The sequence below is a fragment of the Gracilinanus agilis genome, chromosome 1 (assembly GCF_016433145.1).
Source record: "Gracilinanus agilis isolate LMUSP501 chromosome 1, AgileGrace, whole genome shotgun sequence".
In the NCBI taxonomy this organism is placed as follows: domain Eukaryota; kingdom Metazoa; phylum Chordata; class Mammalia; order Didelphimorphia; family Didelphidae; genus Gracilinanus; species Gracilinanus agilis.
The window spans coordinates 512670217-512697134 of NC_058130.1; the positions used below are offsets into that span (position 1 = coordinate 512670217).

Genomic DNA, 26918 nt, shown 5'->3' on the forward strand with positions numbered 1-26918 from the left:
TGGACAAATCATTCATTTTCTTAGCATAATTCTAAATCACTTTCCAGATTGGTTATTCCAATTATTGGATTTGTGGGGGAAAGGACAGAAGGGAAGGGGAGACTCCAGGATTATCCTATGGGCTGAGAATATAGTTTACCATTACTGAAGAGGCTGCAAAGGAAGGGACCAGGATAGAGCCTGGTTGTATGCTTTATTCGATCTCAGGTTAAATAAAGCAAGACCTAAATTTGGGGATTTATAGGAAATTGATACTAGGGAAATTACTACGAACATGAATTTTATTATTATGAGACCCAGCAAATAGGGAAATCAAAAGAAAGTAAGCAGAAAAAGCATATGCACACACATACAATATATAGATAGATAGTGTTAACCTTGAAAAAACACAGAACTACTAAAGTAGTGAGAAAAACCAAGTCTTTAATCAGGAAAGAGAGAATGTTCAATATTCAGCCACCACACAGAGTCAAAAGCCTAAAACCACACGGAGCCAAAGGCTCTGTCACTCTGGCAACAGTATCTCTGAGAGGATCACCACGCTAGATGATTCTCCAAAGAACAATAGAATTTGGGGAATTAATATACCATTTGGGGAACTAAGAACAGGGAAGTATGATTGATCGATTGACATTACCAAGACTACAAGGAAATGAGAGGTCTAAACTACACTGACAGGATACAAATAGGCTTGGGAGAGGCTGGGGTATCAGGGAGTGGTCTACTTATAATAGATATTAAAAAGTGTTAATAAGAATTTTGTAATCTCTCACTTTTTATTTAGGCGGCAGTATCTGACAGGTTGGGAGTTTTGTAAAATCTCCTTCTGTCTCTTCAAGTGTCAGAGCAGAGAGATTTGCCTTCCTAAGCAGTTAGGAAAACACTCCAATTTCTCTAACTTCTTTGGGAGTAAGGTTGGGGGACAATACTCTCAGACAGAAGATCAGAAAGTTACTTTGAGACAGTTACTTTTGAGAGTTTGGGATACACCTACAAATTTGATTTAATCTGATTCTTGAGACCTTTTCTCCTGGAAGGAGAAGAAGCTGTCAGAGGGGCTTTGTCTGATTTGGAGCAGGACTTGCATCACTGTCTCTCTGTCAAGAGATTCTGACAGTTATATTTGACAGTTTGATTTCATATATTACTTTAAAGAGTTCATTATTGATTTAAGATTCATCGATTAGTTAGTTTAAGATAAATTGCAAAAGTTAGTATAAGTTAGACAGTGTAGGCCAGATTTAGGTCTGCTTTGCAGATAAGAAGATCCTGCCAAGATAGGCAGTTAGAAGTAGGGTTCCTTATAGATTTTTTAGCATAGGATTGGGTTTTAAGATTTTGATAGATATAATTTTTTATTTCCTTCCTCCTATTTCCTATCCCTACCTCTCCTCCAAAGGATGCTGGTTTACCAAACAGCTCTCTGCAACTTCATTGACCTCCACCAATAATACTTATCACCCATAACAGCTTGGCTATAATATTTATTAGCTATAACAAAGGGAAAGATCCAGCCGAGGGCTGGGTTAAAACTGGGAGAGGACTTTGATACAATGGGAGAAACTACCAGGACAGAAGGTTATTTAACATTTGATTTAGATCTAATAGTTCCACCCAAATAGGACCAGTAAGTACCTTAAGGTCTATTATTCAGTCTGAAATGGCTAAGTCTGGGACTTCCCTTAGTGTGAATTCTCAGGGGACAGGGGCAGAATTGGGGTCTCCAGATTTTAAGTTGAAGATAGATAGATAGATAGATAGATAGATAGATAGATAGATAGATAGATAGATAGATAGATATAGCAATACAGCTAGAGAGAGGCTCACCTGCTGGGATGCAAAGAGACAAAACTCAGGAGGCATAGAGACCAGTACAAAGATCTAAGGTTGGGGGGAGAACCTTCAGAATAGGGGTCTGAACAGGAAAGTTTTATACTCTAAAACATGGACTTGACTGAGAACAATAATTAATGCCAGATGTAGGAGGTGGCATTCCTAATCAAATCCAAATGTGGTATGGAAATTCTCAAGGTTATTTATATGAACCATGCTCAGGTAGGGGAAGTTTCCATATTATAGGGATCAATTGGGTGAGGGTTTGATTTATTTATTTGAAGTAGAAGGAAAGGAGAGGCTCAAAAGTCAGTATAGTGGGCTTAGAATCATCCAAGCAGAAGCTATAATTATTAACTGCTAGACACAGGATCAGAATGGGTCAGAGGTAGTGTAAAAGTAACAAACTGTAAGTTATTGCTTTCAGGATCATTTAGCCTAAATGACTTCCTTTTGGAGTCCTGTTCTATCATTATAACTACATCAGATAAGATCTTTTAAAATCATAATTATCACCCCAGGGAAATCACATCAGGAAAGATCTAAGCATTCATTCCATGCCAGCCAGGACATCTCTAACATCTCTTCTGATACCATGATCTCTAAGAAATATATAGCTTGGTTCCTCAAGTTTGATGCAGCTCTGTGGGAGACAGTTTGCTACTGCTGACCCAACTACCCTGCCCTCAAGAGGATGATGGGCACAGGGGTGTTAGGTATGGATAAGTGGCCCATGAAAAGGGATACTATGAAGGCTAAAGGCTGGATTTGGGAGTACATCCCAGACACAGATGAAAAATCAAACATTATTTAGACCTAGAATGGACTAGAAAGGCAAAGGATGGCAGCCTGGAAATCTGCCATAGAAAAGGAAGCAAAACACCCCTATGTTGACATCCAGGGACAAAGTTCCAATTACTTCACTCTGGTTATTGCTATGCCTCTGGGGACCTAGAATACTGTTCAATCCAACCACTTCAGCCTCTGATAGACAGCATTCTTGGTTATTTCTGTTGAGACTAAAAGTGGCAATGACTTTTGCCTAATTGACAGGGAATGGTTCTGAATATTTTTCAGACAATGAATGTTTCTAAGTAAAGGTATTTTATTTCATGAGCTTGTGCTCATTTTATTTATTCTGTAATTCTTTCTTACCCTTTTGAACTGACTGTGTCCACAAAGGAAATCCAAATGAGCCCCTGAAAAAGTGTTGACATTTTTGTTCAAAAAACAATTTTTGAACATTCATAGATCATATTTTTTTAAAAAATCAGGTTCTGATGTATGAATGGATAGAAAAGCATTTATTAAGTGTCATTGATGTACTAAACACTGTGCTAAGCATACACAGAGAAGAAATTGAGAATTTCTACTCTTAAAAAGTTGACATTCTGGCCTCAGACGCTTTTTAGCTGTGTGACCCTGGGCAAGTCACTTAACCCCCATTGCTTAGCCCTTACCACTCTTCTGCCTTGGAACAAATACATAGTATTGACTCCAAGATGGAAGGTAAGGGTTAAAAAAAAAAAAAAAGTTGATATTCTAATCGAAGGAGACAACACATACAGGATGTTCCCAAAATCTTAAAGTTTAAACAGCATTAAGACTTTTAGGACACCCTATATATCAGGTGCAGAATCGATGGCAAGTCCCAGGGGCCCAATGGCAGGTCAGGTGACACTTCCCATAGATTTATTTGGAGGGCATAGCTACAAGGCAGATAGTAAGGTCAGAGGATCTTAGGACATAGAGTGGCAGGGCAGATGGTAAGGTCTAGTGGGCTTCTTTCTTACTGAAATGATTGTAAATGGTGACTCCCAGCTAATGCAGATATAAACAGCCATTTCTATTTTGCAAAGAGACTGAGTTCTAGAAGGGCCACATCATCCACCATCAGAAGGAAGTGGAAAAGAGCTTAAACTCCAGGTTCTTCTTCCCTGGCAGGTAAGGAATGGGAATTAATATCTAGCCTGAAGAGGACAAGGGGATTAGGCAAATGGGAGGAAGAAAAAGAGTTGTCCTCATCTTTTTAAGTCAGGGGATCAGAACTGGAAAGGAAAAAAGGATTCTCCTCCCTTGTTCTCATCTGGCTTCCCCAAGGGGGTCTTAGTGTTATTGGGCACTGTGAAGGGTAAGCAAGGATAAAATATAATCTGCCTTGTTGGTTACCTGGTTGAAAAGTTATTCTTTATTAATCAATTTGCTTCTAATTTATGAAGCTAGTTGTTTTTTATGTGTTTACTTAAGACCAGTATTTTTCAAGATTTTAACTATTAATTTGCTTATTATGAAATAATTCTTCAGTAATTACATTTATAGGTCATATGAAAATTCCAAATTGTCCCAGATGGCATCAGTTCACTGATGTTTTCTTATATGCATTGTTTAAGGCAACAGCAAGGCAACACACATTGATTAAGTGCTTATTATGTACCAGGTACATAGTAAAAATATTTTAAAATTAAAAATATTGAATCTTTTCAGTACAGTACCTTTTATATAGTCTGAATTTAATATTTGTTGGATTGGATTGGAACGCATTTTGGTCTTTCATTCTTCTAATCCTACTTTAAATGCATTCAGGTTATTTTAAAAATCTGCCATTTTCTTCACACTGTTATTTCCTCTACTTTCTTAATCTTTTTTTTCCTAGTAGAATGCTATAATAAGTATGTGTTTTTATAGTTTTATTTGTGTGGCCTTACTAGTTCTTCTTACACTGCAGAAGCTAGTGTGACTTTATCTTCTTTTTCATTATTAATGGGGTACAGTATTCAGTTTACTTTTATAAACCCAGGCAGACTTTCCACTAATGGCTTGACATTTTTCTTTATGATTACTATTCAACATGCCTTTTTGTTGATCTCATACTACATATAATTTGGGTTGGTTCAATAGTATATAGAATGCTCCATATTTCAAATTGTTTTCATCACTTTATAGCTCTTTGAATTGTGTAACCATCCTTACATTATGACCTTTTCATAGAGAACTCCTTAAAAACCAGTCATGCTTGGTTGCAAAGTTTCCTTCCAACAAATTGACATGAAAGACAGTGCCAATTTTCAAAGGACCGATGCTGTCAACATTATAGAAACTGCTTTCACATTAATTTCTGTTTGTATTTCACCATCAGCTCTGTTTATTTTGTTGCTAGTTATAAGAGGTACATTGGGTATTGAGAAAATCAATTAAGCCCTTGTTTATCATTATCTTAATAATAGTGTACAGATTTTGGAGATGTCTACGGCTCAAAAGGGAAGGGCAGGACAGTCCAGGCCCAATTTACACTGCCCTGCCTTGTTTAGCACTGTATCTAAGTTCCATTCACGTTCCTTGTTCTCCAAACAATTTCAACAAACATATATAAAACAATTTTTATGTCTAACATGGATTTGACTCTGGCTCCACTCTCTAAGAGTTTTCCAGTTTCCTCAGGGGTTTGGGAGTCTTTCTTTTCTACTATTAGCTCAAGTTCCCCTCCAATTATGTTCCCTCAATTTTATGATGTTGCATTTAATGATCAGATTAGCTTTTATGAGTAGATGTTTGCTACGAAGATATAGCCCCAAAATCCCAAAACATAAAAAATGTTTCCCTCAATACTTTGGGAACACTATATTAGTCTCTGGGGAGGGGATTAGGCCCACAGTTTAGTTTAGTTCTCCTACATAGCATTTTCTCTATTGAGTTTAAGTCCAAAACTCAGTCTGGACTCCCAGATTCCCAAGTCTTGAAATCAGTCAGAGACTCCACTTCCTCCATTTAGGAAAGGACAAAGGAATTGGTCTTAACTCCAGCCTTGATTCTGAGAGTCACATCATCCAAGGGTGAGGAGGTCCCTCCCTTCTCTTCCTTCTCTCCCCAACCATATGATGTGAATGGATAGTGTTTATAATCTAATAGTATTTATAAAATAATATAATAATGTTTACAATCTAATAGTGAAAGAATGGAGTAAGGTAACAATCCAATGGCTAATAAGGTAAAGTCTACTTATAAACATGCCCTTGACCTATTTAAGAATAAAGTAAAGAAAATTTTGCAGGTGCTGTGATAAGAATGTTCAGATTTTTTAAAAAGTGGCGCTTCATGTCTAAATATGATGAGCTTGTTTTCTAAGGCTAATTGGTCTAGTCTAAAAGTGAGGGATTACTGTGTTCATTTGGTGCCTTTGAAAGGTTGATACTGGATTTGAAGTAGATTGTATTTCCTATTATGTCTGACACCCATCCCAGATGTTAATTCATGAGTTCATGACAAGTCAGATTTCAATTATGTTCAAATTGAGACGAATTTCTCCAGACCTTTTTAACACTGGAGCTCAGAGGTAGCAATTTAAGAGCCTTCTGCCTCGACCTTCAGACTTCACATGAGCTCCAGCCAAGGAAGCTTGGCAATCCTTGTTTAGAATAACACATTCTAATTTCTCCATTCTCAAAGACTTAACATGCTCTAGTTATTTGCCTACAAGAAAATCGCGATTAAGGTCACGAATCATTTTGCGGGGGAAAAATATTTTAAAGCAAGGCTCTAAGCATATCCGTGCAAGAAACGCTCTGAGTCATTCCTAATTCTAGCACCCCAAATTCCTAGCTACTTGAAAGTGCAGATCATTATCTCTGGGCTACAGAGCAATTAACACACTGGGGCAGGCATGCCACACCCCCATCTCCAAACAGGAGGCCGGCACATTTCCAAACCCGGGCGCCAGCTCCGCCCGCTGCGCCCACCTCCTGCGCGTAACCCGGATACACACCCACTCCTCCCCTTTCACCTCTCACTGCTGTTGGCTAACGTGGAAGGGAAAGACCCTGCCGGGCGGTGGGAACTGGACCCAGCTGCACCCCCTTTCCTCCTCTCCCGGCGTGTAGCTGAGACCTGGAATGGGAGCCGGAGGCCGGAGAGGCCGCAGTGGTTGCAGGCACGATTAGCTGTTCCGCTCGGAGTTAGGAGTAGAGAAGAAGCTGCCTTTATTGTGCTTGCTAGAACCGAGAACTCGGGTAGGGTGGGGGGAGAGCAGAGAGGGGACCCCTCCAGTTCCATGTGGGCCCCAGCTCTTGGGAGGCTGTAGCTGCACGGGTCGAGGAGCCCTGCGGGCGCGATGCAACGCTGCTGATTGTCTCCGCGTTCCAAGCCTCCCGGGCGCGATTCTTTCCGTTCCGGCTGCGTCTGGGAGGCAGCTGGGGACCGGCTGCCTTCCCCGGGTCCAGCCATGGCCCCCATGGGCATTCGCCTCTCCCCGCTTGGCGTGGCTGTCTTCTGTCTGCTAGGGCTGGGCGTGCTCTATCATCTCTACTCCGGCTTCTTGGCCGGCCGTTTCGCACTCTTCGTCTTGGGGGGAGACCGAGGCGGTCCCGACGCGCCGGGCTCTCAGGCCGATGGGGGCACGGTGGACCTTCGCGAGTTACTGGCCGTGTCCGTTCTGGCGGCCGTCAGGGGAGGGGAGGAGGTGAAGAGGGTCCGCGAGAGCAATGCTCTCAACGAGAAGGCCAAAGGGAAAACCCGGGAAGGAGCCGAGGAGAAGATGACCAGCGGGGATGTGTTGTCGAACCGCAAAATGTTCTATCTTCTGAAAACCGCCTTCCCCAATGTGCAGGTGAGTGACCCAGTTGTACCTAGTGTGGGGGCAGTGGCAAGCTGGGCTGGATCCTTATTTATTCATTTTTAACTGATAAACCCAGAATGCCTTCTTGTGTTTGGACTGGGCAGAAATGGGATAACCTTAGAACACACCTTTAACTGAAAGTCACCAATAAAAGGGCTGAAACTGAAGGAGTTTTATTTCCAAACACCATACCCCAGGGGTATTCTTAAGGACGTCAAGTTTTATTCTCTCCAGCCTAAAGGCCAAATAGTTTTGGCCCTGTGTAAGACCCCATTGATAGATACTTGGAACAATTAAGTTATGTTTATCCATTACTTCACCTCTGAGTCACTTTTTGACGGTGGTAGAAAATATTATAAAGTTTCTAGAGTAAAATAAGTGACCTTGGGAGGGTGTTTCATCGCGACCCCAATTCTGAAATCTCATTATTCGTTCATCTATTTCTGCCCACATACTTAGATAAAATATCTAGGATAATGATTCCATATTTTCCACCCCGCCCCCATATTTATTCACAGAATGAGAATCAGAGAGGATCCGTACCGTTTTTTAAAATCCAGAATGGCTTTTTTTTTTTTTTTTTTAATATAAGATTAATTGGAAGAAGGGCTGGACTACCAGGCAGGCGGACGGATCAAAGGTTTAATTTTATCATTAACTACATTTTATGGAATACTTTAGGCTTACAAAGTCCTTTCTTTAGACGATATCATTTGAAAACAGTAATGTAGTGTAAGTTTTATTATCCCCATTTTATGTATGAGTACACTGAGGCTCATGGAACATAAGGGATTTGTTCAGAGTGCTGGAAGGAGGAATCCAAGATAGTCTTCCTCCAAGTCTAGTGCTGTTTTCAGTAGTTCATTTGATCTCTCCAGTAATCATTTTACTAGATATGTTGCTACATTACATGATTATTTTATTAATTTTTACAGCAAGACCTCAAGGCAATTACTATAGCACTTTCTTTTAGAGGTTTGTGGCCTGAAATTTAAGAATCCCTTGTAACTTCATATTATTTTAAGATTTACCAAAGTATTTTCTATACCATAGCTCAGTATGATTAAAGTAGCCCCCATTTTGGATGATAGAGCATGGGGCTCTGACAGGTGATATGACTTCTCTGGCCACACAGCTGCAAGTGCCTGAGGTAGGATTTACACTCAGTTCTGCTTTTGCTAGATTCAGGACCAAATAAAAATTATTTACAGAGGAATTTAATAATTGAATGAAAAATGGACTGTAAAGAAACTATTGATTGCTCAAATGTATATGATATTCATGATATCTTGGAAAGAGTACTGCTTTTGTAGAAAGAAAACCTACAATAAAATTCCGAACCTGTGTGATTTGGGGCAAAATCTTCACTTTTCTGAAGCTCTTTTTCCTTGTAAAATAAAGGAGTCAACAAAGGTGATCTCTTAGGGGCTTTCCATTCTCTGGACCTGGAACTTAGAATCAAAAGATCTGGGTTCTGTTTCTTGTTCTTCAGTGCTTATCATGAGCAAATAATTTAAATTCTTGGTTTCCTTTTCTTATCTGTAGAATGGGACTAACTTAAAATAGAAAACATTTGTACAATTTACCTTCTGGGGACCATTGTGAACTACTTTGTAACGGATATTCCCCCTCCTCCCTGTAAAAAAAAATGATAATATAGCTCATATGATAACTAATATCACTATATTTAATAATAAACTTTTTTTTTAAATTTTAAACCCTTAACTTCTGTGTATTGACTTATAGGTGGAAGAGTGGTAAGGGTATAATGGGGGTCAAGTGACTTGCCCAGGGTCACCCAGCTGGGAAGTGTCTGACGCAGGATTTGAACCTAGGACCTCCCGTCTCTAGGCCTGGCTCTCAATACACTGAGCTACCCAGCTGCCCCTAATAATAAACTTTTGACATAGGGTAAAGTAAACTTAATTATTTTGTAGTTGAAGAAACCAAAGATATGTATGTGATTTTTTTCCCCAAGGCTCAAAAAACTACTAGAGACAAAGCAAGGCCTTATAAAAAAGTTCTTGAAGCCTTGTTACTTTGTTATGTTTGTCCATATTTTCATGTCTTTTAAGAGTAGCTAAGTGGTCCAGTAGGTAGACCTCGGAACCTAGAATCTGGTAGACTACTTACAAGTCCATTGCCTTTTACAAAACAAACATTGGGTTTATTCTTATTACTTTCCATATGGCACCTACTTTACAGGATTATGGTGACACTTAAATGAGATAAGGCAGCTAGGGGGTGCAGTAGATAGAACATTGGGCCTGGAAAAAGGAAGAATCTGAGTTCAGATTTGGGCTTCTAATTGTGTGTATGACCCTGGGCAAGTCACTTAAGCTCTGTTTGCTCTAGTTTCCTTCAATTGTAAAATGGGAATAAAACTTGGATCTATTTTACCGAATTGTTGTGAGGATAAAATGAGAAATATGAATGCCTGCAAAGCACTTCAGAGACTTTAAATCCACATAAACTCCTTGATAATCAGTTAGATTATGGTCAGGAGACCTAGTTTCAAATGATACTTTACTAGTGTCATCATGAATGACAGTGTTTCTCTGTAACTTGAAACAAGTATTGCCAAGATTATAAATGTCCTTTTAAGTAAACTTCCTTTGAAATTAAAACAAAAATACCCTCAAATTTCCATTTTAGTCATTTTTATGGCAGACAAAAAAATCACTAATCTTGTGGTTCAATATGGTGATGTGATTTTCCCTTTTCTTTTTATATACCTGTCTCAAAATACCGATGTAAAGCTGGAATTTTCTTATGCATTTGGAATTCTAGTAAAATGTACACAAGTCAAGGTAATGTGCCATTCCAGCATTTCCTTGTCAATATTTTCATTTCTTTTAAGAGCAGCTAGGTGGCCCAGTAGATAAGAGCTCTGAACCTAGAATCAGGTAGACTTGAGTTCAGATTTGACCTCTGATACTTGGTCTGTGAACTTGAGCAATAATAATTAGTAATAAAAAATAATAGCAACGAAAAGAGTCACTTCATTTTTGGCTACCTCTCAGGATTGGCGTGAAGCCTTGTTACTTTGTCCATATTTTCATGTCTTTTAAGTGTAGCTAAGTGGCCCAGTAGGTAGACCTGGGAACCTAGAATCTGGTAGAGCACTTACAAGTCCATTGCCTTTTAAAAAACAAACATTGGGACATTGGGTTTATTATTAGCACATCGTAAGTGGACACTTAATATCTACCACCTCTTCCACCCTTTTTAAGAATACTAATGAAAACAGGTATAGTTTTAAAATTGAGAAAAATTTTAGATACTGAAAAACACCCGTGAGTACCAAAAAGGACAACGAAAGTGACATTTAAGATAATGGGAAAGACTGTTAATAGAGTCTTTCAAAAAAGAATGCTTTTTTTTTTCTTCTACAATTTCCATAACCGTTTTGTTCTTTGGGCGACTTCCACAGGCTGCTACATTTGTTTTCTCACTTGCTAGGGAATGCTAAAGCATTATTAGTTGCCAAGGATAATGATCTGCATTTATTCGGGCACAAACACTGAGCTTTTAAAATTGCAGAAATCGGAGTCTCTCCGTTTGAGCACAAAATCACTTTTTTGTTCTCTTATGAATATGTGAATGTGTGCAACTAAAATGTTTACATTGGATGGGGGTTGGAACACTAGAGAAGGTAATGTTCTTTTACACACTGCCACAATAGGGTTTATGTCTTGTTGAGATAGCTCCCTTTTCTGTTTTTTTTTTTTTTTTTTTTTTTTGAGTACAGGCCAAATGTTTCAGCTCTCCAAGAAGAAATAGAAATCCCCCCTCTCTTTCCTTCACATCTCCCCAACAGACTCTCAGCCTTAGTGGTTGTAGGGTTTGAGTCCCCACTTAGAACTTTGTAGAATGGGGTCCTCTTCTTACTCCTTTGCCCTGGAGGAAATCAGAACTGGGCGGCTCCAAATTCTATTCCTTGAAGCCTTCTCTGTTGGAGGGAATAGTCACTACACCATTATCTACTGCTTCTCCAAAGACCCTCTCTCCTCCCTTCCCCTACCCCTCCATCCCTCCATTAGAACCCGAGGCTTGGTCTAAGCTGTGTGGTGTACATGTCTCCCACTCTAGAACATTTCCTGATCCAATTTTATCTGCCTTGGTTTGGGTTGTAGTAACTGGAGACAGAGTTCCCTTGACAACCTTAGGTTATGGTCAGGACACCTAGTTTCAAATGATAACTCAGACATATACTACTGTGATCATGAGCAAGTCATTTTACAGCTTTCAGTAAAATGGGGATAATAATAGAACATCCTTGTGTTGTTTTGAGGATCCAGTGAGATGCCCTATACTTTGCAAAACTTAAAGCACTATGAAAATATTTATTATCATCATCAATATTATTATTATTAATTCTTTTCAAAGAAGAATTTATTTACAAGCATTTATTAAGCACTTATGCCCCAGGTACTATCCTAGGCACTGGAGATTCAAAGCAAAAAAAAAAAAGTAGTCCCAGACCTCAACAAGCCCTTTGTATAGGGAGGTACTACTTGAATTTCACTTTGAAGGAAGTTAGAGATTCTAAAAAGTGACTGTGAGGCAAATCCTAGGATCAGCTTGTACAAAGTCTCACAAAGTAGTTCAGTGATGGAGATAGAAATAAGAAATGAGGGCCATAGGCCTTAGACCAAAGTATCCTTTTCCTCTTAGGAGCTTCTTCCAGTCTGTCTGTCTTTCTCTCTGTCTGTCTCTCCCTTTCTGTCTCTCTCCCTCTCTTCCTCTCTCTATCTGTCTCTATCTCTGTCTGTCTCCTCCCCTCTTTCTGTCTCTCTCCCTCTCTGGCTCCCTTTCTCCCCCATCTGTCTCTCTACTTCTCTCTCTCTTCCCTCCCCACTCACCATCTCTCTGTCTCTGTCCCTTCCCCCCCCACCACCCCTTTCTCTCTCTCTTTCTTTCTCTCTCTTTCCCTGTCTCTCTTTCTCCCCCATCTCTTTGTCTCTCTAACTCTCTCTTCCTTTCTCCTCCCCTCCCCCTCTTTCTGTCTGTCTGTCTGTCTGTCTCTCTCTCTCTGTCTCTCTCTCTCCCCCCTTCTCCCTCTCCCTCTCTGTCTCTCTACCTTTCTCTCTCTCTTTCAACTCCCAACTCTCCATCTCTCTGTATCTCTCCCTTTCTCCTCCCTCTCTGTCTCTCCCTCTCTGTCTCTCATTCTTCCCCCCATCTCTCTGTCTCTCTTCCTCTCCCTTTCTCTCTTTCTCCCCCCATCTCTTTGTTTCTCTCTCTCTCTATCTCTCTCCATTATAGGGATGCAAATGGTGGACCCCTGGGTTTGGGAAGGAAACCCTTCTCAAGAATGAGAGGACTCCAAGCTTAGCTTAAAAGTAAGAAGAAAGATTTATTAGTAAGATAGGATCAATGGCCAGCTAGACAGCATGAGTGGAACAACCCTGGGGGGGTTGCCCTCCACGACATTGCACAGCAGCACGAGTGGAGCAACTGTCTGGGCTTGCTCCCTTGATGCCCCAATTCTGGGGTTTTTGTATCCTTCTCAAGAGTGTGCCCCTGACTTCTTGCACTCAGGCATTAGGTGGGTGGGGAGGGTCTGTCTGGGATCCTCCAGGCTTAGGCTATCAAGGTGTGGCCTGGAGGTGTATCTCTTTTGTCTTATCTGTACCTAAAGGATGGCCAGGGATGATGGTCTTTGCCTGGGGAGTCACCAGGGCAGGAAGGGGGAAGGGAATTTCCCTGTTCACAGCCTGCCTGAGTTAAGGGGTACAGGGTCCCTGCCATCTCTGCACAATGCCCATGTCATTTCTCCCTCCCTTCTCTCTCTCTCTCCCCCAACTCTCGGTCTCTCTCTCTCCCTCCCTCTCTCTCTCCCTTTCTCCCCTCCTCCCCGTGTCTCTTCACCCCCCCTTCCCCCTTCCCCTACCTCTTGAGCAATGGCGTCCAACTCAGATACAAACGGGCCAAAAAACTGTACATAAGGATCCCTTTGCGCCACATATTTACTTAGAAAGTCACATATTAGTATCATTTGTGCTTTATTACATTTTTATTTTGTTAAATATTTCCCAGTTATATTTTAATCAGATTTGGACTGCACCTAAATGTTTTGAGCCCACATGGAGCCTGTTGGCCACAACTTTGAAACCTCTGTTTTAGACCAAAAATTTGTAACCTTGGGTTCATGAACTATTTTTTTTTAATTTGTGGATAATGGCATTCTAATATAATTTATTTTTCTTAATAATCCTATGTATTTTGTGTATTTAAAAACATTATTTTGAGATGGAGTCCATAGGCTTCACCTGACTGCTAGAGGGTCTGTGACCCCAAAACAGTTACCCCCTCTCTAGACCACCATTGTAGCAGATGCAGAGCTCTATGCCCCTCTTCGAATAGTAATCATGTATTTTGGGGTCTTCCAGTAAGGTCTGAAGCTTGTGGGACTGTACTTCAAAACTAGGAAAAAGCTGAAAGCCTTTCCCCACAGTTCTCTGTGGGTAGGATACAAGGATACCTTGGATGGGCCAACATTTTATTATTTGGAGGTTTGTAATAGCTAGTTTTACCAGTCTCTCTCTATTTTCTATAGCACTTTAAGCCTTGCAGTAATGATAATTAAGCTTTAATAACCTTGTGAGGTAGGGAGTATGAATATTGCAATATATAGTTTATCAGCGAGGAAAGGGAAGCACTATGTGACTTTCTTATGAACACATTAGTGAGTGCCTGCCTGAGTGTCATTGGAAACCAGGTCTCAGTCACTTTACTACCCAGGCCTCTGGATCCACTTATGTTAGAGATTCCAGAGGTTTCAGAGTAAATTTCTGCTTTGCTTCCTGCTTTTCTCTTCTTTGTCCTTGTCTATGAACTTAGAAATACTTTGTTTTTATGTATGTGAGAAAAATAACATTGTGAATCCTTTCTTTGCTGGACTTCCATGATACTTAAATAGATAAGATGATAAATTGTGAAATGACTGATCATATTTTTAGGTGGAACTTTTTAGAGCCCAGTGTGTAGATGAATGACTTGATAGCCCAGAGGGAAGGTTGTTGAAGTACTTCAGGATTCTTTCCATGGACTTGTACTATTAATTTTTATTTTAATCAGTGACATTGGAAACATTGAAGGCATGCTCCAAAATTTACAGATAAGACAGTGCTTAGAGGGATCAGAACTCTCCATAGATACTCAGATGGTCTCAGCAGTCAGGAATGGGATAAATAATGCATTTTACTTTTAGGTTGGAAAAAATTGTATAAGTTGAATGAGTGCTAAATGAGGAACAGAGTTTTCTGTATACTGGTTGATAGCGAGAAAAAAGACATGGGGATTTAAGTGTTTTTCAAGCTTGCTATTCAATACCAATGATGTGATGGAGTTGGTAAAAATAATTATAATAGAATTGCAATTCAGCCTTAAGTTGTATTAATATAAGTTGAATGTTCATATGAGAGGAAGAAATGCTTCCATCCAAGGCATTCTATACTGGTCAGGCAGTATTTTATAGGATCACAGGATTTCAAGGTAAAGGAACACTAAAGGCCCTCTAGTTTACTTTCATTTTTATAGAAGAGAAAACTGAAGTTTACAGAGATTGATGCTAGGCCTCTGTTGGGATCCTAGGCACATCCCAGGTGAGGTAGAACTCCGGTGGCTTATCACTGACCTTCCATCAAACACAGCTTTGTTTCTAGTGGTGTAGACACTGAACTCATTGAGGAAGGAAAATGTCCTAGAAAATGGGAGATAGTAGCCAACAAAGTCTTGATTAGGTGATAAATGTGAATGGAATGAACCACAAAGAAAGAAAGGTTACTGAGCAGTAGTGTAGGTCTCTATAATGGTGGTTCTGCCCTATTTGGACTTCAGCTCATCACCCTGTTGACTTTCTGGTGCCACCATGCATGGAGTGAGCTCAAAGAAAATCAAGAAGTCAACAAGCTGGGTCTTACAAGTTTATGTTATATAATTTCAACTAGGCTCTCATTGTGTCATGGCAATCCTTTTATACTGATTGATTCATTATTCCACTCAGATGTCTTCTCCCATTATTGCCTCCTTCACTTTTCTACTAGCCTCATTTTTTTAAACCCTTACCTTCCATCTTAGAATCAATACTATGTATTGGTACCAAGGATAGGCAATGGGGATTAAGGGACTTGCCCAGGATCACACAGCTAGGAAGTGTCTAGAGGCCAGATTTGGACTTGGAACCTCCCATCATTTCAACTGTAAATGTACTCTCCAAAGAGACTGCAGATGATCTCTTAATTTCCAAATCTAATGGCTGTTTCTCTGCCACCTTCCTTTTTGACCTCTTTGTGGCCTTTGACACTGTAGATAACCCTTTTCTCCTTGTCTCTTTTTTCTAGGATTTTAGGGCAACGCCCTCTCCTGCTTCTCTCACCTAGCTCGCTACTCTTTCCCAGTTTCCTTTGATGGAGCCATTAGTGGTGAGAGCCCTGTCAAGCTCTGCCTTGGCCCTGGCCCCTTTTCTCCCTCTAATTATTTCACATGGTGATCTCATCCACTACCATAGATTTAATTCTCATCGTCATCCTGATGATTTTCAAGTCTACTTATATAGCCCTAATCTCTGTGCCAACCTCTAGTTTTCCCTCTTCAACTGCTCACCTTGAACTAGATGTCCACTAAGCCTCTTAAACTTGGCATGTCCAAAACTAAAATCAGTATCTTTCCTTCTCTCCTAACTATCGATGCTACTCCAGTCCTTCCAGACATCCAGGTTTGTAACTTAGATATCATATTTGACTCCTTTCTCTCTTTCCCCTCCCAAAGAGACTCTGCCATATTGAATTCATTGTCTCTGCTGCCGAATCCTGTTAATTTTTATCTTTGCAAATAACTTTTGAGTATACCCTTTTCTCTCTCCTCTGACACTACTACCATCCATGATGCAGGCCTTCATCACCTCTTACCTGGACTATTTCTTTTCTTTTTTTTTTTTTTTTAAACCTTTACCTATTGGTTCTAAGGCAGAAGAGTGTTAAGGGCTAGGCAATGAGAATCAAGTGACTTGCCCAGAGTCACACAGCTGGGAAGTGGCTGAGGCCACATTTGAACCCAGGACCTCCCATCCCTAGGCCTGGCTCTCAATCTACTGAGCCACCCAGCTGCCCCCTTACCTGGACTATTTCAGTAGTATCCTACTTACCTCAAATCTCTCCCTACTTCAATCCATCCTCAACTGGGCTGGGACCTTGTTCTGGTTATGGCAAGCCTCTTCGCCTCTAATTCAGTGAATTCCAGAGGTTTCCAGGTTCAAATATAAAACCTGTTTGCCGTTTAAATTCCTTCACAGAAATAGGAAATTTAGGAAGTTAAAAAGTTGGGTACCACCCTTAAGGGCAATCTAGGTGGTGCAGTAGATAGAGTGCCAGTCCTGGAGTCAAAATTCATCTTCCTGAGTTCAAATCTGGCCTCAGACACTCTTAGCTATGTGTTCCAGGGTTTCACCCTGTTTACCTCAGTTCCTCATCTGTCAAATGAGCTGGAGAAAGAAATGGCAAACCATTCCACGATCTTTGCCTAGATGGGATCCCAGAGACTCAGGATTGAACACATGTTTCCTAAAGAAAAGCCTTTTTTTCCTTGGCCTTTTAGTCTATGCAAGGGGCTTTTCCAGTGATTTTGGAATGGACCTTTTAGAACTGAGAAATATTGCTTCTTAATGTTTCTAGAGAAACTAAAAAGGAGGAGGTCTTTAATATACTTCCACATCTCATAAATATGGATGTCTTCCAAGACTCTGCCCTTGGCCTTTTTCTCTCAACTGCATTCTTTCCTTTTGTCAGTCTCATCTTTTCCTAATTACCTTGGTGCAGATTACTTCCAAATCAAAATTTCCTATGCTGGCTTCTTTTCCTACATTTTCTTTTTCTCTCCTATCCTCTCCTCCCTTCTCTTCTCCTCCCCTCTACTTCCCTCTCTATTTTCCTCCTCTCCCTTCTCCTTGCCTCCTCTCATTTTGTTTTCCCTTACCTTTTGTCTTAGAATTAATATTATGTGTTGGTTCCAAGGCAGAAGAGCAGTAAGGACTAGGCAGTGGGGATTAAGTGACTTGCCTAGGGTCACATGTCTAGGAAGGGTCTGATTTCAGAGTTGGCTTAATAATATAAAAACTTAATTAAACATATCAATAAGAAAATCACCAAAAAAACCAAAACCAGGATCTCCTGCCTCTGGGTCTGGCTCTCAACCCACTGAGACAACCAACTGCCCCCCTTAATAATGTCTTAATTGGTCACTTGTTCTCTTCTCTAATTCATCCTTTTTCTTCCTACCAGAATTTTATCCCTAAACAAAAGTATAATTATGTCTTTTCCCTGGTTAAGAAAAAAAAACCAAACAACTCTTAAGTGACTTTCCTTGCTTAAGATAATATCCCTTTATCTGACATCAGAGGCTCTCAATCTAATTTCAGACCATCTTGTAGCTTTGTTGAATACTTGGACACTCAACGCAGTCTTTGTTAGAGTAAAATCCAGATTACTTGGTTCTTCAATCTGAGCCACTGTTTCCCCTCTCCAGGGTTTTTGCTGTCTCTTATCTAGGATAAAGATTACCCCATGTCTCTGCCTATTAAAATCCTTGCTACCTTTCAAGGCCCAGCTCAGGAACTCAGTCCCTCGGAATTTTCCTCCTACCTCTTAGCTTTCTCCTGCAATATTTAAGTGGCTTATTTAAGAATTTTTCTTAAATTTCTCTTATCATTCTAGTTTCTCCACTCATATGTTGAATGTCATAGTGGATAGAGCACATCGTCAAAGCCATATGGTTTAGTGAATAGGGTGCTGCACTCAAGAGTCCAGAAGACCTGCCTGGATTTGAGTCTCATCTTTAACATTAGCTGTGTTACCTTGAGCAAGTGACAGGAATTTTTTTTTAATGACTGTATAATACAAATTGATTTTTTTAAAAATTATATTAAAATGGGGAGAAAATACCTGAGGTATACTTGACCATTTGAACAGCTCATTTCTGTGGAGTCAGGATCAGGCTTTACTATGTTCAAATGAGGAAGCACAACATTCTGTTCAAGTCAGTACTCATTGATGGAAGGAAACTTCCTATGTATATTTTGGTGCAAGTGGATTAAAAGAAAAGTATTATGTGCAAAATATTGTTGCAGGCAATTAGGTAATGCAGTGGATAAAGTATTGGACTTAGAATTAAGAAGACTCATCTTTTTGAGTTCAAATCTGACCTTAGATACTTCCTGGGCAAGTCACTTCACCAAGTCTGCCTCAGTTTCTTATCTGTAAAGCAAGTTAGAGAAGGAAATGACAAAGCCTAGAAAACCTCAAAATAGGACCACAAAGAGTTGGACGAGAGTGAAATGACTCAGTGATGCTATTGCATAGAAAAGAAGTTCTGATTAATAATTCCCTTTAAGTAAGTTATTTAATTAACTTTTCTTAGTCATAATTAACATTTTATAATTAATTTAATGATAAATAATAAGAAAATAATGAAAATAAATGAGAAAAAATAAGAAAATAATAAAGAAAAAATTATGAGTAATTTTATCAAATCCAAACCCCCAAACCAAATAATCGTAACATTTAATAATTAACAATTCTTTAAGACCAGTATTCTTTGGTGTCATATAAGTTACTTAAAGGATTTCATCCCTTCACTTAAGCTGGGCTTTTGTTTAATGGAAAGGGCACTGACCTGGGTTGTAACCGTGGGCAAGAGTTTTTTTTTTTTCTTCTGATATAGAAAGGAAGACCAGATAGGGCTGTACTAGTTTGAGATGCTCAGGGGACATCAGCTTGGAAATGTCCAAAACGCAGTCACTGAGGCAGGACTGGAGTACAGGAAGAAAGACCATGGCTAGATAGATAGATCTGGGAGTGATCGGCATAGCAATGGTAGTTGTACCCTTGGGAGTTTCTGATGTCACTTAGAGCGAGTGTAAAGAGAGAATAGATGAGGACAGAGCCCTGAGGAACACCCATCTGCAGAGGAGAGCCTGATGAATGGTCCTGTAGGTACATGGAGAACCAGAAGGGTGGCAGTGTGAATTCCCAGAGTGATGAGTATACAAGACAGAATGGTCAACTGTATAAAATGGTACAGTGAAGTCAAGAAGGCTGAGGGTTGAGAATTGAGGGTTGAATCAGGCAGTGTCAAGATCATTGGTAACTTTGGAGAGGATATTTTTCATTGGTGTCATGAAATGAAAAGCCAAATTGTAAGAAACAGATGTTAGAAAAGGAAAGGAAGTGGAGGCAAAGCATTTAGACTGCTTTTTCTAGTAGGAAAGGGAGGACAGACATAAGACTGCAGTTGAAGGGTTAAGTTTTTGTTTTGTTTTTAGGGGTGGGGAGATCTGGGTATGCCTATAGGCATCAAGGAAGGAGCAAGTAGATGGGAACATTGGACTTATTTTAAAGGCTGAGACAATTATGTGTTCCTTAAGAGATAGGAGGAGAGGGAGAGGAGGGGGATAAGGTTTCAAATAAAGGGTTTGGCTTTAGTGAGAAGGGATGTCCCTTCAATTGGAGTAAAAATGAGTAGATGAATACTATCCAGATTTTTGAGATTTAGAGCAGGGAAAAAAGGGAACTTATTGGTGAATAATCTTCTTTTCTCAGTAAATTGGAGAGGACAGGGGAAGAGGTATGTAGGACTTGAGGGGAGAAAAGGTTTGGAATAGCTGTTTTTGGGAAATTGGATAGATTTCCTGTAGAGTAAAAGAATTTTTATGCTGTTTCAGGGAGGACCTGAGTAAGATCAGATAACATAAATTTGTAGTGGATCCCATTGCCAGAGTTGAGTAATTGTATCCACCACTATTCAGGAGCCCATGAATAAGAGGGGAGAAGGTGAATGATGAGAGTAATACAAGAATGGAGTGTGGTAAGATGTGACAGGAGAAGGAGACAGCCTTGAGATTAGGGGACACTAATGTTGAACTGGGTAAGGAGAGGGTCAGCACTGTCAAGGGAGGAAAGGGAACTATATAGTATAACAAAAGGTGATAGATGGGCTTGGGGGAGTACTGAGTGTCAGGACTCTTGGTGAGAATGAAGAATAGATTTAAATAATAACTAATATTTATATAATGCTTAATATAAGCCAGACACTGTGCTGAACACTTTATAATTATCTTATTTGACCCTCAGTAAGTGCTATTATTATCCCCATTTTACTGATGAAGAACCTGAGGCAAACAGGTTTAATGATTTGTCCAAGGTCATAGAACTAATAAGTATCTGAGGCTGGATTTAACTCAGGTCTTCCTGACTCCAAGCCTTGTGCTCTATCCGCCATACCACCTGGAATGATAGGTTATAGTCAGATCAGGTGCTTTCAGAATATCAACAAAGAAATATTGAGATCTAGGTACATGGATATGAAGGGAGGGGAAGATATAGAACTCTTTTTCTTTTTCTTTTTTTAACAATTTCATGTAATAACAAATTTCCATATAAGTTTTCCAAAGTTATATGATCCAAATTGTCTCCCTTCCTCCCTTTCCTCCTCCCTCCCAGACTGGCAGGCAGTTGATCTGAGCTATACATGTATTATCACGCAAAACATATTTCCATATTGTTCATTTTTATAAGTAAGTAATCTTATAAAACCAAACTCCCCAAACCAAAGCCCAAATAGACAATTGAAAATCATATTCTTTCATCTGCATTCCTATTCCAAAAGTTCTTTCTCTGGAGGTAGATAGCATTCTTTGTTTTAAGTCCCTCAGAATTCTCCTGGATCATTGTATTGCTGAGGGTAGCACAGTTGATCATTTATAGAAATATAAAGAAAAATGACATAGTAGTATCTGGAGAGGGAGAAAGTTTATCTTTTCTTATTTAGAATATTTTTTCCGTGGTTCCAGGATTCATTGATTTTTCCCACCCCTCTTCCCTCCCCACCTCCCAGAGCTGACAAGCAATTCCACTGGGTTTATACGTGTCATTTTTCAAAACCTATTAGAAGTTTATCTTTTCTAAAGAGAAAATATAGGTTTGTTTATTTTCTCAACATAAACAAAGGTTAAATCCAACACTAACAGTACCACTTGGTTGGATGCTGTGAAGATGTCTGGTTCTATCTATCTATAGCTCCTCTTCTCCTTCTTTGGAGGCACTGATTCATGATTTGGGGGAAGGACTTGACACACAGTAATGGGTAGGGGTTGATGTTCTTTAGAAGGTCCTGATTAGGGGATAGGTTTCTTAACAAGTACATTTCATTTCTTCCTGTGCTCTATGCATCATGGAGCCTGGAGTAGGAGGGAAAGTTATGGAACAAAGCCTGAGAAGCAGATCAGGATGATTATCCTTTTTCAGAAGAGGCAGCCAAAATGATACAAGGCAGCTCTTCTAAGGCAGAGAGGATGGATTTGAACTTGGTGTCTGCCTTTCTTGTCTTTTTGGCTGGCCTCCTATGGGGCAGATTCAGTTCAAAAAGACTTTGTTTTTGCTGAAGATGGACCTTGTATCTAAACTTATTCCAGCTGTCCAGCAATGGAATGTCCCCACTATATATTCCACAACCCTTCTAGTTTCTTCATATTATTTTATAATCAAGTATGCTCACTTAACGATTTATTTTTTATTTGCTCTTCAGTCATTACTCCTGACTATAAGAATCTATAGTTTTCCAAGGTCAGGCAACATATTCCTTATAGAATTTGTTACTGTTTTCAATGACATTTAAATAGCTCTCTTTACAGCTTCAAGGAGGGTACTTTGTGGTGGTAGTTTCTAGAGAAAGCATTTGTTAGAGCAGCCTATGGGAGGCAACCCATTTTCTTCCTATTTTTAAAAAACCCTTATCTTCTCTCCAGTTGACAAATGATCAAGGGATATGAATAGGCAGTTTTCAGATGAAGAAATAAAAACTATCAATAATCAAATGAAAAAGTGTTCCAAATCCCTCCTGATTATAGAAATGAAAATCAAAACAACTCCGAGGAACCACTGCACACCTAGCAGTTTGGCCAACATGACAGTAAAGGAAAATAATAAATGTTAGAGGGGATGTGGCAAAATCGGGACACTAATGCATTGCAAGTGGAGTTGTGAATTGATCCAACCATTCTGGAAGGCAATTTGAAATTATGCCCAAAGGGCTTTAAAAGACTGCATGCCCTTTGATCCAGCAATACCACTACTAGGTTTGTACCCCAAAGAGATTAAAAAAAAAACAGTGATGGACCTGTTTTACAGAAGTATTCATAACTGTATTTTTTGTGGTGGCAAAAAATTGGAAAATATGGGGTTGTCCCACAATTGGGGAATGGTTGAACAAATTGTGGTATATGATGGTGATGGAATACATTGTTCTGAAAGGAATGATGAACTGTTTGATTTCTATAAGAACTGGCAAGACCTCCATGAACTGATGTGTGGAGTGAAATGAGCAGAACCAGGAGAACATTATACACCGTAACTGAAACATTGTGGGACAATCAAATGTAATAGACTTTGCTACTAAAAACAATATAATCCCAAGGGATTTATGAGAAAGAATGCTATCCACATCTAGAGAAAGATCTGTGAGAGTAGAAATCCAGAAGAAAGCATATGATTGTCACTAGCTTATTTGGGTATATGATTTGGGGTTCTGATTTTAAAATATTACTTTATTACAAAAAAAGAATAATATGGAAATAGGATTTGAGTGATAATACATATATAACTCAGTGGAATTGCTTGTCAGTTTTGGAAGTGGGGGGAATGAAGAGGGGAAAAGGGAGGGAGACAACATGAATCATGTAACCATGGAAAAAATATTTAAGTAAAAAAAATCTTTAAAAAAAACCTTATCTTCTGTCTTGGTATCAATTCTAAGACAGAGTGGCAAGGGCTAAGCAATCAGCATTAAAGTGACTTGCCCACAGCCACCCAGCTTTAGGAAGTATCTAAGGTCAGGTTTGAACCCAGGGCCTCCCATTTCCAGGTCCAGCTCTCTTCCCACTGAGACACCTAACTGTCTCTTACTCTCTTTCTCTCTTTTTTTTAATATTAACTATATTCCCAACTCTTCACTAGGAAGTGTCCGAGACCAGATTTGAACTCATAACTTCCCATTTCCAGGCCTTTCTCTCTACCCACTGTGCCATCTGGTTGCCCCTACTCTCATTATTTTTAGTATCACCTATATTCCCAACTCTTCACACAGCTAGGAAGTATCTGAGACTATATTTGAACTTAGAACTTCCTATCTCTAGGCCTGGCTCTCTACCCACTGAGCCACCTAACTGTCCCTGACAGTACTATTTTCCACATGACAAACAGAGGAACCAGGTCTTTGGTGAGCATTTGCTGAGTCTTCCTTTGTGAGAACAAGAAGCTCATGAAAAGACAAGGATGCATGAAACGTGAACGGTTTGCATTACCCAAATGGGATTTTGCCCTCTCCCCTGATGGAATCTGTGTTGACACAGTTTCTGTCCCAGAAGAGAAGTCAGGAGACAAAAACAAATAGATTAATTCCAGAAAGCAGAAGTATCACCGTGAGCTGGCCCTTTAGGGTCAGTGATGCTAACCCAGCCGATTCCGTGTTAGTTGTGAATCCCACAGGAGACAGCAAGATGTGTCATGCTGAAAAATTAACAGTAATTAATGGCCTTGCACACTAGGAGCCTCTTAGAGAGCAATGCTGTATAATTTGAAAGTAATGGCACTGAGTATCTGCTACACGGCAGGAACTTGTCCTTTGATTTGGAGTTAAAGTTGTCCTCAAAGACTGATGCTGGCCGGGGCCTCCTCTCTGGGATCTGGGCCCCTGGAGGTCCCTGTTTGATCCAAGCTCATCTCATCCCCAATATTCACTTTGGGGTTGGCCTGCCTGAAGCTTTCTTTTTTCCACAGCTGGGCCTCCCCATTTGAAGTTTTGTTTCTGGACATTCAGAAAATGGTTTTGCCCTTTGTCCCATTTTACTCAGCATTCAAAAGCCTGCAGTGTTGGTACCACAGATTCATCTTTTCATGGTATGGCTGTTTAGGATGATGTCAGCGCTATTTGGATGCTCTGATTGAGAACCTCTTTGCTCAGGATTCTGTTTTCTTTTCTGTTTGTGGGGCCAGATGGAAAGATTTCAGGAACCAGATTGTCTATACCTCTAGTCGCCTTAGAGTTTACAGACTAAAAGGGATTTATGCATGTCCATGTTTAGTCATGAGTTTTAGTTCTATTCAGTGATCCTTTACTGAATACTTTGTGATTTTGCTAGATGATAGGGAAACAGAGATAAAAATGAACCAGCCTTTGGCTTCAAAGAGCTTATAGAAATTAGGGGGAGGAGGGAACATAAAAAAAGACAAGTAAATGCAAAATATGTACAAAGTAAATGCGAAGTAATTTTGATGGGGGAAAGATAGTAGCAACCAGGGAAAATCAAGATACTTCTTATGTAGGAGGTGGCACTTTTGAAGGAAACTGTTGATGTCACATTCCCAGTGCAGACTTCAGAAAACACATTGGAGTAGATTATTTTATTTAGGGCTGCTAGGTGGCAGAGTGAATAGAGTGATGGACCTTGTTCTGAAATCAAATGTGATCTCAAACATTTACTAGCTGTGTAACCCTAGGCAAGTCGCTTAACTTCATTTGCCCCAGTTTCCTCATCTGTAAAATTGAGATAACAATATCTACCTTCCAGAACTGTTGTTATGTGATGCTAATTAAGATAAGAAATGAGCTAATTGCAAAGTTCTTTGCAGTGCCAGCACATAGCACAATATAAATTTTAGCTAATATTATTACGTATTGCACACTTCTCATATATAGTATATTTATAATGTTATTATTAGTAGCCCCATAGATTAATATAAAACCAAGATCTGTTTTTCTTCCTATACTAAGAAGGCTTTGAGCCTAAGCTTGTCCATTCTTACACTAGATTGTTCTTTTTTTGTTTTTTTTGTGATAAGTTGTGTCTGTAAGGGGAAAACTTAAAAGTAAAAAAGTTTTATTTATAAAGTATTATATTTTATTTACATATGTTTTTATTATCTATCTATCTATCTATCTATCTATCTATCTATCTATCTATCTATCTATCTATCTATCTATCTATTGTGTGATAAAATAGATAGAAGTCCTGTCTCTGATAGGTACTAGTTATGCAACCTTAGGCAAATTCTTCAAACAGTGACTCAGGAATCTCAGTAACTATAAATTACAGATGAATTGTAGATCTGTGTTGGTGAAAGAAGCTTGAGTTCCCCAGGCTGATGAAATTACAAATTCAGATCACAAAGGGGGAATATAGTCTGATATCTATAGAGATATCTATATATATCTCAATCTCCAGCTGAGGTGAACCAAAATTGACCACCTTTTAAGTAAGTTGCCTGCTTGATAAAATAGGACGTGTCTTAGCATTTCTGCCCTATCTGATTTTGCTATATATAATTACCTGTTTTAGCATATATTCCTAATGGCATATAACCTACATTTACAAGTGTTTTAAAGTTGGCAGAGCAGTTTAATGTCATTCATTTGAACCTTACAATAGCTTTTGCAGTAGCTACTAAAGGTATTTTACAAGTGATGAAACTGAGGCTCAGAGACATCAGGATATTTGCCTATGAGCACAGAGGTGTAGGAAGTTTCAGGGGAAGAATTTGAACCAAATCTTTCTGATTCTAGGTCAAGCATTTTATCTACCATCATGTTATTTCTTACATAGACCACAAATTATTTTAAAGTTATATGGCTATGCCTTGTTATTAAATTACAAACATTTGCATTTTACAAATTAGAAGAATTTACAAACAATATGCCCATTTTCTGAAAGGTCTTTTGTATAGAGTAAAACTAATAATCATAGGACTTATTTTGGAAGGTCTGCAATATTAAAAGGAAACTATTTATTCTCCCTTCTATCCCCCATCCTAGTGCTGGGAGGGAATAGAAAAGAAAAAAAAATTTTTGTAATAGATATTCATAGTTAAGCAAACAAATTACTCCATTGGTTGTACAGAGAAACCTATTTTATTCCACATCCTAAATCCATTACCTCTGCCATACATATCACATTTCATCATTGGTTTTCTGGAATCATGAGTGATCATTGTATTGATCATAGTTTTTACAGATTTCAAAGTTGTTTATTGTGTAAATTGTTCTGGTTTTGTCATTTCATTTGTCATCAATTTTTTAAAAATCCTTACCTTCTGTCCTTAGAATCAATATTGTGTATTGGTTCTAAGGCAGAAGAGTGGTAAGGGTAGGCAATGGGGGTCAAGTGACTTGCCCAGGGTCACACAGCTGAGAAGTGTCTGATGCCAGATTTGAACCCAGGACCTCCCGTCTCTAGATCTGGCTCTCAATCCACTGAGCTACCCAGCTTCCCCCATCATCAATTTTTAAAAGTCTTCAAAAAATTTCATTTTTATAACATTTATGTTATATTATAAATTGTTTTTCTGGTTCTTCTTGCTTCAGTTTGCATCAGTTCATATAAATCTTTCCATGTGCCTTTGAAATCATCTCTATTTCTTAAAGCATG

The 26918-nt window shown here is 39.3% G+C and overlaps 1 protein-coding gene across 1 annotated transcript in view; it reads left to right on the forward strand.

The window, feature by feature from the left end:
• Positions 1-6802: 6802 nt before the first annotated feature.
• BPNT2 (3'(2'), 5'-bisphosphate nucleotidase 2) overlaps positions 6803-26918 on the forward strand; it is a 58883-nt gene continuing 38767 nt past the window's right edge. Inside the window, exon 1 of the mRNA XM_044657999.1 lies at positions 6803-7432. Coding sequence (XP_044513934.1) covers positions 7049-7432 — 384 coding nt within the window. The 5' untranslated portion in view covers positions 6803-7048. The remainder of the gene's footprint in view (positions 7433-26918) is intronic.